General features: G+C 41.3%; 1 protein-coding gene across 1 annotated transcript in view; it reads right to left on the bottom strand.

Moving 5' to 3' along the window:
• PKP2 (plakophilin 2) overlaps nt 1-10092 on the bottom strand; it is a 44224-nt gene extending 34132 nt beyond the window's left edge. The window contains exons 1-2 of the mRNA XM_086755007.1: nt 9802-10092; nt 1906-2018 (exon numbers count right to left, since the gene is read on the bottom strand). Of these exons, the coding sequence (XP_086611133.1) occupies nt 1906-2018; nt 9802-10015 (327 nt within the window). The 5' untranslated portion in view covers nt 10016-10092. The remainder of the gene's footprint in view (nt 1-1905; nt 2019-9801) is intronic.
• Between the last annotated feature and the right edge of the window lie 1958 nt (nt 10093-12050).

Here is a 12050-nt window from a genome sequence, read left to right as displayed (position 1 = left end):
AACTCAACAAACCCACTTCCTTCAACCTTTCTTTCTATGATGTGTCTTCAAGATTCTTACTGTTTAAGTGCCTTTTGGGGCCTCTCCAATTTTGCTACCTTGTTCTTATGCTCTAAACTGGACATTATACTCTATTCAAGACCCTCCAGAACTAAATCAACTTGTGAGACTATCTAGCCTTGAAATAGAGGAGTCATGGCCTAACTTTTTAAAAATCAGTATGCATAGTGACATCCAGCCATAAATCAAAGCCTCATATATTCTATTTCCATGTTGTATTAAACTTTTGTAATATTAAAGGCATTTTTTAAGGTAAACTGAGAACTTTACACAAGTTATTAATTGAAGGGACAGAGCTTAGCAGATAGTGGCCAGCCTGAAAGCCCTTAATTTCACTGTTAAGGAGTTATTGGGGGTGATAAGTGACTCACAAAAGGAGTAAAGGTTGCTGAATCTAGTGGGCTGAGGCAAGGATCATTGGATATATCTGTTTATTCTACAGAAGCTATGCAAGGATATCTTCATCTTTTGTTTAGCAATAAGCAAATTAGTGTTCTTGTGAAATGCTAGACCTTCTGCCTTTTTCTGCCTTTCACACAGGACAAACAGTCTCTTTAAAAAAATAAAAAAAAATCTTCCTCACTTCCCCTGCCTGGAAAATTGTAGAATTTTCTTGTGGTTCCTCCAGTCACCTCCATTCTTCCTCTTGTTGCTCTCTTCCAGGAGGAAGAGATTCAGATCAAATATTATGGACTGGATGATAGGTGAGAACAGAGGATAGGAGAACAGAGAAGGAAATCTATTTAAGTAAATGATTCTAACTCTATCCATACAGAATCAGAGCTGCTTCATTAACTGCCCAGAAGCTGGACTATTTCCTTTAACAAGAATAAGCCATTCTTGAGTAACATAAAATTAAGAAAGAATTGGCCCCTACATAAAAAGCTATTTATTAAATAAATATTTCTGTTCCCAAGGTGAACTGGCTTCAGTTTACTCATGTCGATCATGTAGAAGTGTTGCTGTTGAGCCCTGTATTGATTTCCAAGTCATAAGGTTGCTACCTCAAATAGGTTCATACCAGTTATGAGCTGTGTCACACATCCTACAGAAAACCAATTATTTATCTTAGCACTCAGGCCGTGAACCCAAGAAAAGCTGGTCAAAATAACAAGTTAATTTATGATTAGACAGTTGAGAAACACCATTGTATTGCAGGGACTGTACTGCTGAAATTCTTGTAATGCTAAAATAGGTTACAACAGGATTATTTTAAATGATAAGGAACATTTTACCTGTCATCATGAAACTAATGGAATCTGCTTTCCTGTGGTTCTGGATGCTTAATTCCCTAACCTCTTCCACTACATTCCCAGCTCCTATCTGTGTCACTCCTTACCCGGCAGGATAGATGGACTTCCTCCAGCAATCTCCAACTGTTTGGCTGGGTGAGCAGCAGCATGGCCTCCGGCCCCTCTGAGCTACCGATGTGCTGACTGACCTGAGCTGCTGCCTGGCAGGATGGATAAAGATCTGACTTGTCACAGCCTTTGCCTGAGTGGGATATTAATATGGTGGTTTAATATTAATTAATTAATATTAACCATTAATATGAATGGTTTTTCATTTTCTGCTCTGATGCCAATTCTCACAAAACCAACAGGATTGCAAAAAGCCTGTCTGCATGACTGAGTTGAATTTAGCTATTGGGCTCAGAAAGCACTGGAAGGGAGGAAAATGTTAACAGATCTCAGTTGTAAAAACCTCATTTTCTAGAAATCAGGCTTTAAAAAGCAAACAAGCAAGCAAGGAAACCTTGAAACACCATCCACATGTGATTATTTGTGGTAATAAAATGAATAAACTATGCATGTGATACTCTATTTGTTGTCTTCTTTTCCTCACCTGGTTTGACTGGTAATATGAGAAACCATAGGGAGTTCTTGGTGCAAAATCATTTTCAGTAATCCCCATGTTATAGACACGCTCTGGAACACTGGATGCACGGTGCAAACTGCCTGTAACCAAAGACTAATATTAGTAAGATTTTAACAAAACCTTTTAGTATAAAGGACAATTTACAGTACTAGGGAAATGTCCGAGTCTGCAATGCCATTAATATACACAAGTGGAAAATCAGACAGGGAAATGATGGCAAGATGTTTGCATTCGGTATATCACATTCAAAACATGGCTAAGCAAAGCTTTCTGAGGATACAAGCCATTTTTCCAGTTTCCCATTTATTTTACTTAAGACATATTTTTAACTTTTAAAGTCTTGTTGTTCATGAAGCTATTTAATAAAACTGTTTTAACAAAGCATGCTGATATTTTAAATATTCCAGATAATGACAGATGATTAAGTACTGAGAAATGGTATCACTGAACAGCTACGAAGAACACTTATTTTCCACTGTCACCACTTTGAATATACATGCATAGTTTCCACTACAGGCTGACTATAACCTGCACAGTACACATGAAATTAAAATATCACAGCTGTAGATTGTAGATGAGAAACATGGGTTGGTGTGTATACCTGTTGCTGTGCACCCTAGAGACACAATTTTCACAATGTACCACTGTAAACAAATAGCACACCCAGAGTATAGACTGATTATTTCATAGCTGTCTACCTCAACTGCTGATGTTTCTTCTCCCTTAGGTGCTAGTTTAATGATAATATATTGGAGCAAGTAATGCTTCATTAATCTTCTCAATGCTTCACCCAAAAAGCATGAAGAGTCCACAAATAAATTCTGTGGTTTACGGAGGCATGTGGCAAATGATGCTGTAAAGCAGGGTTGTTCAATGACACTTCAAATCTGCACCTGAAAGGTTCACTAATCCTACAAATAATGTAGAAGATCCACAGTTACCTGCTTTGATTCTTTTTTTCCATGACCCAGCTTTGAAAACTGAACAGTGAGTTGTGATTATTTCTTTCATTAAAACTACATTCTACTTCTAATTAAAAACCAACCAACCAACCAACAACTTCAAGTTGCTTCTCTTTCACTGATACAATGCATTAAAAAAAAAAAAGTGCTTCTATTGATATTTTTTTTAAGCAACAAATACTGCTGAAATAATTATTTGTGAGATTCCCGTGTTACTATGGGAATCTGCAAATAGGAATATAAATAACACAGACATGTTTAAACAGGTGAAACAGAAGCTGAAAGTAAGATATACCTCAAATCACTCATAAATGGGTCCAGCGTGTGCTGAAGAAATTTAGGCTGAACAGATAACAGTGGTCAATAAAGAAGTCAATTGGCCATGAATTTTCAAAATAGCAGATATTACCTGAGATACTACAGAAAAGAAATCTAAAGAACCAATCATTAACTTGGTCGAAGTGCCGAAGCCTCCACTTCCAAAAATAGTAGGAGTCATATGCCTATGGGAGTTAGGTGCCAAAAACATGAAGGCGAGCGCCTGTTGGGATTTTTGAAAGCACCTGGTGTACGTGTGCCAAATAGGTGAGGCTTTCAGATCATGCAGTCGAAGTCTGGGCTTCATTAGGTGCACAGGGGTATCTCTAGGAACTTCATTCAGTACACCTGTATCTTTGATCCTCAATGTCCCTAGTTAGTAAAGGGCTTGACAAGGATGAAAATAAAGAAGCGACTCACGTAACAAGAGTAATTGATGAATGATTCTCACTAGCACGTAGCTATCAGGATAAGTCCAAATTTGTGTATACTAGAATATAGTATAATACAATACAATATAATAGCACATTGCAATAATTTGAGGCCTAATTCAATAAAACTTTGCAGTTATTTCGCTTATTTAATCATACTTTCCAATTCTTTCATTTTAGCCATGCGAGACAGATTTAAACACGCATTGGGTGATTTGTTAAGACACATTCACCGTAACTTTGCGTCAGGAGAGTGGAATGATGCAGCTTGGTCAAACTCATGATTTGGATTGTAATAATTCCTTTGTGACATTACAAGGTTACCATAGCCCAAGGGTTACCCAAGTACATGAGAAAGCAGTAAGAGGAAACTGTTGTTTTATACTGCAAAACCCCCCCTGCTAATATACACTGACATCCAAAATCTACAAATTCATACAAATCTCTCATTTGTGTGATACAATTCTCATATCAATGCACTATTTCAGGTGCCTGGTAAGATTCCATCTTAGCCTATCGCCTATGTCTGCTTTTTAAAGTTTCACTTTATTAATTCCTTAGTACTTTCATATAATAAGTCTTTAAATACATATACATATACATATACAGTTCTTTTTCTTTATAGTCAGTATTTTTGTCCAATTTACTTTACTTAGTGAGAAATTACTCTCAGTTATTTATGTACTTAGAGCATAAAAAGCCTTTGAGCAAATAGTTTGCGCATGTTTTAGGTAACTCTAAACTCTCTGTCTTTACTAAACAAATTTTTACAAAAATTAGGATAAATTAAAAATGACAAGACTGTCCATGAACTGATCGAGGATAAACTACATATCTAACAGCTCCTTCTTTGCAAAATTAAAATACAGCCAATCATAAATTGTAACCCTCACTTATCTTCAAGTAGTTGTCTTTTTTAACCTTCAGTCTCCCTGTGAAACTATCTGTCAGTAAATATTTTTTTCTTTTGGAGATAAACACAATATATGTTAGCTTATGGAATTTCACTTTGCATTTATGGTATCTCTTGCTTGCTTTTACCACATGAGTAAATTATTTTGCCAGCATTTTATTTGTAGATTTATTAGGTAGACATAAAATGTATGTCTTTTTACTGTGTTCTGTTTACTTGTGCCAAAAACCAGTGTGTTGAAGGGAAAAGTAGTAACGGAAATGCTGCGTCTTTCCGTTAGTTATGAACTGAGGAACAGGTGACCTGATCAAATCTTGCCTCTGTCAGTGGAACTTCCTTCAGCTTATTTTCACAACACTACAAAAGCCTACATGTTTTTCACACTTCTCAGATTTGCTCAGTATTATGTATATTCAAAAATCATTAGGCAGTCCTTGTATAAGGACTCAGTGCACTGGTTTAAAAAAAAAAAATTCCTGAAGGATTTAAAAAAAAAATTAAATTGTATTATTTAAATTTTTTTACAGCTAAAATTAATATTTTCTAACTATGAGACTCAGTGCCTTAAGTGTCACAAAACTTCTCTCTTCAGAAAGTATGGACACAATTTAGTTACTCATCCAGAGGGGGCAAATCCTATTTGAAGAGGCCACAGGATACAGCACTTTATTTCCAGCAGCCAGTCAACAAAAAGATAGGTTTCCTACAGGCCCTGCATTATGTCTGTCAGCCCATGAGGATATTTTGGAAAACTCAGGCATCTCAGACAGCAGCAGACATCCATGTGTGGGCAATTGAGTGGAACCGTTTATCACACTCTCCTCTCTTCCCTGTCAGTATGAACTAAAGCAGCTCAGGAACGCTTTGGATGTGGTCAGTGGAGGAGGAACACTAAACTCTTCTGCTTTTCTTCATGCCTAAAATAAAAGCGGTACAAAGATCATCTGATATCACAACAGTTATGACAAAATGTTGTGATCTGACAAAATAATTACACTATCAGGAGGAAGACTGTACAGATAACTGAGGAAAAAATCCCATCTGTCTTCACAGAGGCTCTTCTCGAGCTCCCTTTACTCCCCTGGCTGTGACAGGTCCAACATCTCCAAAGGCTTTGAAAGTTCCTCCCCAGCAATCACTGCCTATGGCTGCAGACAGATCAATCTCCTGTTTGCTTGGCTTTCAAAAATAACAATGACAAGAGGCATCTCTAAGATACATGATATATGAAAAAGACAATGATCCTCCATTAAGGAATTAGGTGTATCAAATTCCCCTTAAATCATGTAGTGTTCACTTTCAGTTGTGAGTCTTTTTCAGCGCTTTTGTATTTGAATGGTTACCATGAAAACAAAATGTTGGCTTTAAACCCCTCACTGCAGGCATCAACATAGCTGTGCCCTGGACACAGAAGTCTGTTAAGGACTGCGACATTTCCCTGCATCCTGAGTGCCTACTGCTGAGTATCCACTGCCCACTCTTGCTCAGGGCAGGTGGGTACACATATATTATACCCACATATATATATGCATATACATATAGTATTATATCCTCAAAGGCTCCTGAGTGTCCTGGACTGTTATCTTTTAATCCTTTTTTATACTCCACCACTCACGATGGACTGAGATGTTGACATTTAAGAATGGCATATCAAAAACTTCACTGAACCACTTCATCTAGAGATCAAAGAGCCTTCTTTTTGATCATGCTCCTTCATCACTCTGCCAGCACATGCCTGGTCCCAAAGGGGTTTTTCTAACATTTTTTTACTTTGTGCTGGTCAGTACATTTACACAAGTGCTCAAATTTAAGAAGAAAATTTCTCCTGGCTCAGGAAGCAGAGGTGATGAATTTAAAGAAATTAAAGGTTTAAAGAAACAAAAAAAAAAAGTGGAAGTCACCAACAAGGAGCTTTTTCTACTTCCTTTTCCCACAAAGACATAAACAGAAAATCACTACAAAGCAGTTAACGTGGTCAGAATTCTGCAACATAGAAGGCTGAGGATAGAAAACTCCCCCAATCCCCTAAAAACAAGTTTAACAAAAAAATACTGCTAAGAATTTCAGAAATGGAGAAACACGAAGAATAAACAAGGCTCTGATTTTAATGTCTTGTAGCTGATGCCGCTGATTTGGAAATCATGTATGTTTTAATTCTCTTTTGTATAAACACACTGTGTTTATAAAACCCTGTGTTAGAGAAAGAATCTCTACACCAACAGCAGTTCATTAGGCCATTTGATTTTGTTTGCTGTATTACTCAATTCTGCCCTCATTTTTGCAATGGAACCAATAAGGATGTACAGGACATACAGGAAAGCAGACTTTAGTCCAGGGATTATACTAAAGAAACAGAAATGCCGCAAATGAATTTAAAAAGCCAATCAAAATCTAAACACAGCAAGATCAGAGGCAAGCGGACTCATAAACAGAATAAAGTTTAATAGACTCCTAAAGTATACATAAGACAATCAACACTGTTGCATCATATGTGAGCTAAAGAACGTCAGTCATTAAGGTATATGGTTCTGAACGCCATTTTTCTTTGATAAGCCTGAACTATCTACATTCCATTTCCACCTTTAAATAGCATTCAGAAACTTGATATGGCTGCTTTAGTTGTTCAAAACGTTTAAGGGCAGCGTAGTCTTTAATACATAAAGGCTCAGCAACTGATGAACTGGAAAAGTTGCAGCTGTTGTTAAACTACTGCTTGAAAAAACTACTAATGACGTTTGACAAAGTCTTGAAAGAAGGTGAAGCAGTATGTGACTTCAGCGACCTGGCAGCTGGTGGAACCCTCAAATCTGAGGATGACCTGAATTTCTATTAGAGAAGAAAGACACCCTCAAAAATGGAAGGAAAGGGCATAAACCAGCAAACAATATGGGGGTAGGAGGCAAAAAGATACTTTTCCATTGAAAGGTAATGCTGAAGGCAGCTTCAAAGGTTCCACTACAGTCAGTGGAAAACGAGTGCGCACAGATGATACTGGGTAAGATCTTTTCTACCGTTGATTTTTCATATCCACTGGTTATGTGCTTGGCTAATTTTAGGCATGTATGTGAATACTCTGGCTAGGTATGTGCTAAGTACCTTGCTGAACAGCGTCTGAAATACTCCTACAGATAGGGCAGTTATATCACAGGGGCCTGCTCCTTCTAAATCTTTCTATCATCTTCCCTGCAATGGCAAACAATATAGGACCCTTAGTGAATTCATCTAGAAAACTTGTAATTCAGAGAAAGTGGGTGCTTTTTGCATGTAAACTAGTGTGTATTTTTAAAAAGTAGCTTACATATAAAAACTCAAAAGTTTCTCAAAGCATAGTCAAATTTTGAGCAAGTCTTCGAAGAAAGCACATTGGGATAGACATACACATATATTTTTCAGGAAAGTCAACATGTTAAATACATGATAGTCATGTGATTCACATTACAGATATTTGAGAGATAGATGGACAGCCATAGTCACATATTATACATGCATATATTACATATATATATATATATAAATATATATAAATACATGGAACACATTCTGGTGCCATTTATTTTTTTCTGAGTTTTGCAGTGGGAATAAAATAATGCAGGGTGAGTTGGGCACAAGAATACATTTGAAAGAAGAAAAGTTCATTTTATGCGTGAACAATCCACATAACAGACATGACATTTGCCACTCCTGATCTTGAAGCTTAAAAGTTTTGATGTCTCAGAAATACAAAGTGCTCAAATATTTGACCTTTAGAAAAAAAAAAAGGAAACCAAGACAATTATCCCCAAATCTATCAGGTCTGTTAATATATTCCAGAGAAGTTAAGATGAGTTAGAAGGATGGGAAATTTGTCTTCACAATGTTTAATATCTGGTTTTGAGACATGATCTCAGGTTCACAACACCATCTCACTTATTAACCATTGCTTAAAAAGCTTTTCCCAGGCTCTCTATTGAGAGAAAAAGAAATCAGTTGACTTCAAAAGCGTTTAGAAACCTTATTTAAACGACAGCTGTCAAGCTAAGGACTTGCATGTGTAGCTGCACATTGCACAGCTGTGTATACCTGTTTATGCGCTGTGTGTACTTAACTTTTCTGAGCAGAGAACGTCCGTGTCTGCATTGTATGCGTTTTTTGCCATGAGGTGTTTTTTAGATGGAAGCCAGAAGAAGTACAAGGAAACATTCCTCTGCCTGACAAGACAGATTAGTAAAGTATAGTTATAAATTTAAAGACCTTCGGCCCACAGCTTTTTGCAAATGAAAGGTGACACCTTTTTTAAAGACAACTGAGCAACAGGGTATATATAACCTGTAAGTCACTCATATCTTCCTATTTAAAAACAAGATTAAAGTTTTAATGGTAAGGATTTTGCTGTTCTTATTTTTTTTTTTTTTAGTTTACTTTGAAAATAACACATCTTTTCACCATTAGTAGTTAAGACTAAACCCCTCAGGCAGCTTGCATCTAACCCCCAGCACCTGATAAAGTCACCGGATGGCTGCCCGGCGCTACAGTCGGACCCAGGTTGGGGCGAAAGACACGACTGCGCGGAGCTTACTGACAGACCTGGCCTTCTGGCTGTAAGGTCTCAGAAGCAAGGATTGATTGACTTCCATTTGTATCGTGCGTGTCAAAGACTGGCGTAAATAACGTCCAGCAGCATTATCGTTCCATGTTTCCCATTCACGCTTTTCCCAGAGTTACTTTTCCAAACTTCCTTTCAGTTCTTTATTTTTTTTCTTTTTTTTTTTTTTTTGTAATTCCAAGTGAAACAAGGAAAAATGTTTCCTGCTTTTGTTCCCATTTTATTTCACAAACAAGGCCGGTGGGTAAAGCTGAGGTATTAAAATAAGGACAGTAAGCGGTTGCTGGATTAGGAGCATTTTGGCTCCGTTCTTCCCCCCGCCCTCGCCGCTCGCCCAAGTTACGGCGGTTGGGAGGGAGAAACTTTTGACTCGCGTGGGTGAGAAAAGAAGAAAGGGAAGAGGCGACAGAGCCGTGATTTCACGACAAACCCGGCGAAGGCCAGTGACCGGTACGGCGGCTGCCCCGAGCAGCCCGCACCCCCCAGGGCCGGGGAAGCCGCGGAGGCGGCTGCGGCCGCCCGGGCCCAGCTCGGATCTCGCCCTGGGGCCGCCGTCCCGGGGCCCCTTCCCGCGCTCCCGCCGCCGCCGAAACCGGCACCGACAGCCACCGGGCAGCCCCGAGGGGCGCAGGGCCGGGGGTCGGTGCGGGCACTCACCGTTGTGCAGCGAGCCCCGGCTTTTCCTGGCCAGCGTCTGCTGGACCTGCCGCTGGATCCGCAGCGCCTTCTCCTCTCCGGCCCGGCCGCCCGAGAGCTTCAGCCTGGCCTCGGAGGGCAGCGCCAGGCTGGAGCTGTCCAGCTCCCCCAGGATCTGCTGGCCCAGCACGGTGCGGATGTAGCCCTGCTCGGCGGCGAGGCCGCGGCCGGCCATGGGCACAGCCGGGCGCCGCTCCGCTCCGCGCCGATAACCTGTTGCGCCGCTGCCGCCGCCGCCGCCGCCTCCTCCCCAGCGCTGGGGCTCAGCCGCCGAGGGCTGGGCCGGGTCGGGCCGCGCCCAGCTCCGCCCTGGGCCCTGCCCCGCCAGCCGCGCAGGTGCCAGGCATGGCCCGCGCCCCGCCCCGTCCCGTCCCCTCCCCGCCGGGGTGAAGGGTCCGGTGCAGCGGCCCTGGCCTGGCCCGGCTCAGCCGGGAGCGGCCGCCGCCTCTTCAGGCAGCCGCCGCCCGGCCTCGTCCTCGCCGCGGGGCCGCCCGCGGTTCCCGGGGCAGAGTTCCCGGGAGGGAGCGGGGCCGCCTCGTCCTGCCACCGGCGGAGGACCGGTTTCCTACGGCACCCGTAACCCCCGCGGGAAGAAACACACGCACACGTTTTAAACATATAAATGTGTACTGTCCTCATGCATCGTCCCTCATAGAGCCTTTGCGTTATGTTACGTGTTGTAGACGCTTCTATATGTTACACATGGCTGCAGTTCGTGCACCGGTACACAAGCTTCAACCCAAAATACAAGACGCTTCAGGGATAAAACTGCTTCAGATACAGCGGTCCGTGGCTGTGGAGATCAGAGTTTCAGGCGGGACTGTGTTAGGGGGCTGTAGGGTTGCTGGTTTGGGGAGGTTTTCCTACTCTCTGGGGTTTTTCAGGCTGTCCTGAGGGTTTGCAGAAAGATGAATTGAAGCCGCCTTCTCTCCGTTTTGTTGTAAAGAGGGAATTGTGCAATTAAAGGCTGAAAAACCTCAGAAAAAACAGCAAAAAAATACCCCTGTAAAGGTCTGTGCCTGTCTGCACAGTCATCACTGGCTTCTTGCCCATGGAAACAGGGCTCGGTGAATCCTCCTCCTCCTCAGTCAGCAGGAGGAAGGCTGAAGTTCTCACACTGTCTCAGGACACAGCTTGGAGTTACTGTTTAAACAGACACTCTGCTCATGGTGGGTTGAAAAGAGGAGGAAAAAAGGAACGTGGAATGTCTTGGGGATGGGAAAGTGCAGGCATTAGAAAAAGTAGATGGTCTGGGCTGGCATGATTTAGAAAAAGAATCCTCAGCAAACCAGATGTTGATATTTTAACAGAAAAGCAAATGAAAAGTGTTTCTTAAAAGCAAATTAAAATTAATGTGTCTTTTATCTTCATGTGTTGCTATTTCAGAGACATGCTGGGACTCAAAATGAGCTGGTGTGGCTTGATTTTTACCAGAACTTCAGACAGCAGTGAGGGTACAGGGTAGCTGGGGAGAAACTGAGGCAATCCTTGTCTTAGGGTATACCACAAGGTAAGAAACTGTGGCACCTTCTTTATTCTCAGAAAACTCAGGATGAGGGGAGGAACTGTTTGCATGCTGAGGAGTCCAGAATCCATTTGCCTCTCATTCACTCTTCATCTCTCTTCCATTTTTTTCCTTAAAGAGGGGGAGGGAGCTCTGGCCTTTCTCATCACTTGGTCTGGCTAGTGTCATCCCCTTTTGTTCTGATGTGGCATATCACAGGAGAGGTCATGTTAATGATACGTGAAAGTAGTTTCACTGGTTAAGAGAAACGGAGTGACACGCTCCTTCCTTATAAGTAGGGAAAGGTTATGTATGGGAGCAGAAAGGTTGGAGATAAGCTGTGGGGGTACCAGCTGGGAAAGAGGAGCAGGAATTTGTGGAGAGGAGGAAGCTGGAGGTGTGTGGCAGAGCTATGATGGAGCAGGGGAAAAATGTAACAGAAAAATGGAAGGATAAAAAAAAGAAAGAATGGGCAGGATAAGGCAGGAAAAACAATGGGGAAGACACATCACAGCTCGGAAGGAATGTGAACTATGTTAGAAACTATGTTAGACCCTTTTGCTGACATACAGACAGTCACAAAAGCATTTCCAGTAAACAATAGATACTACATTCTCAGCACATATGAGTGAGGACTACTGAGGAGATTAGAAAATAGTCTAAAAAATGTGAAACATTTCCTCCCCTCCTCCTTTTCCCTGCCCTC

The sequence above is a fragment of the Chlamydotis macqueenii genome, chromosome 1 (genome assembly GCF_036417535.1).
Source record: "Chlamydotis macqueenii isolate bChlMac1 chromosome 1, bChlMac1.mat, whole genome shotgun sequence".
NCBI lineage: Eukaryota > Metazoa > Chordata > Aves > Otidiformes > Otididae > Chlamydotis > Chlamydotis macqueenii.
Note: the sequence above shows the minus strand (reverse complement) of the source record. Positions and strands in the feature narration are given on the sequence as shown.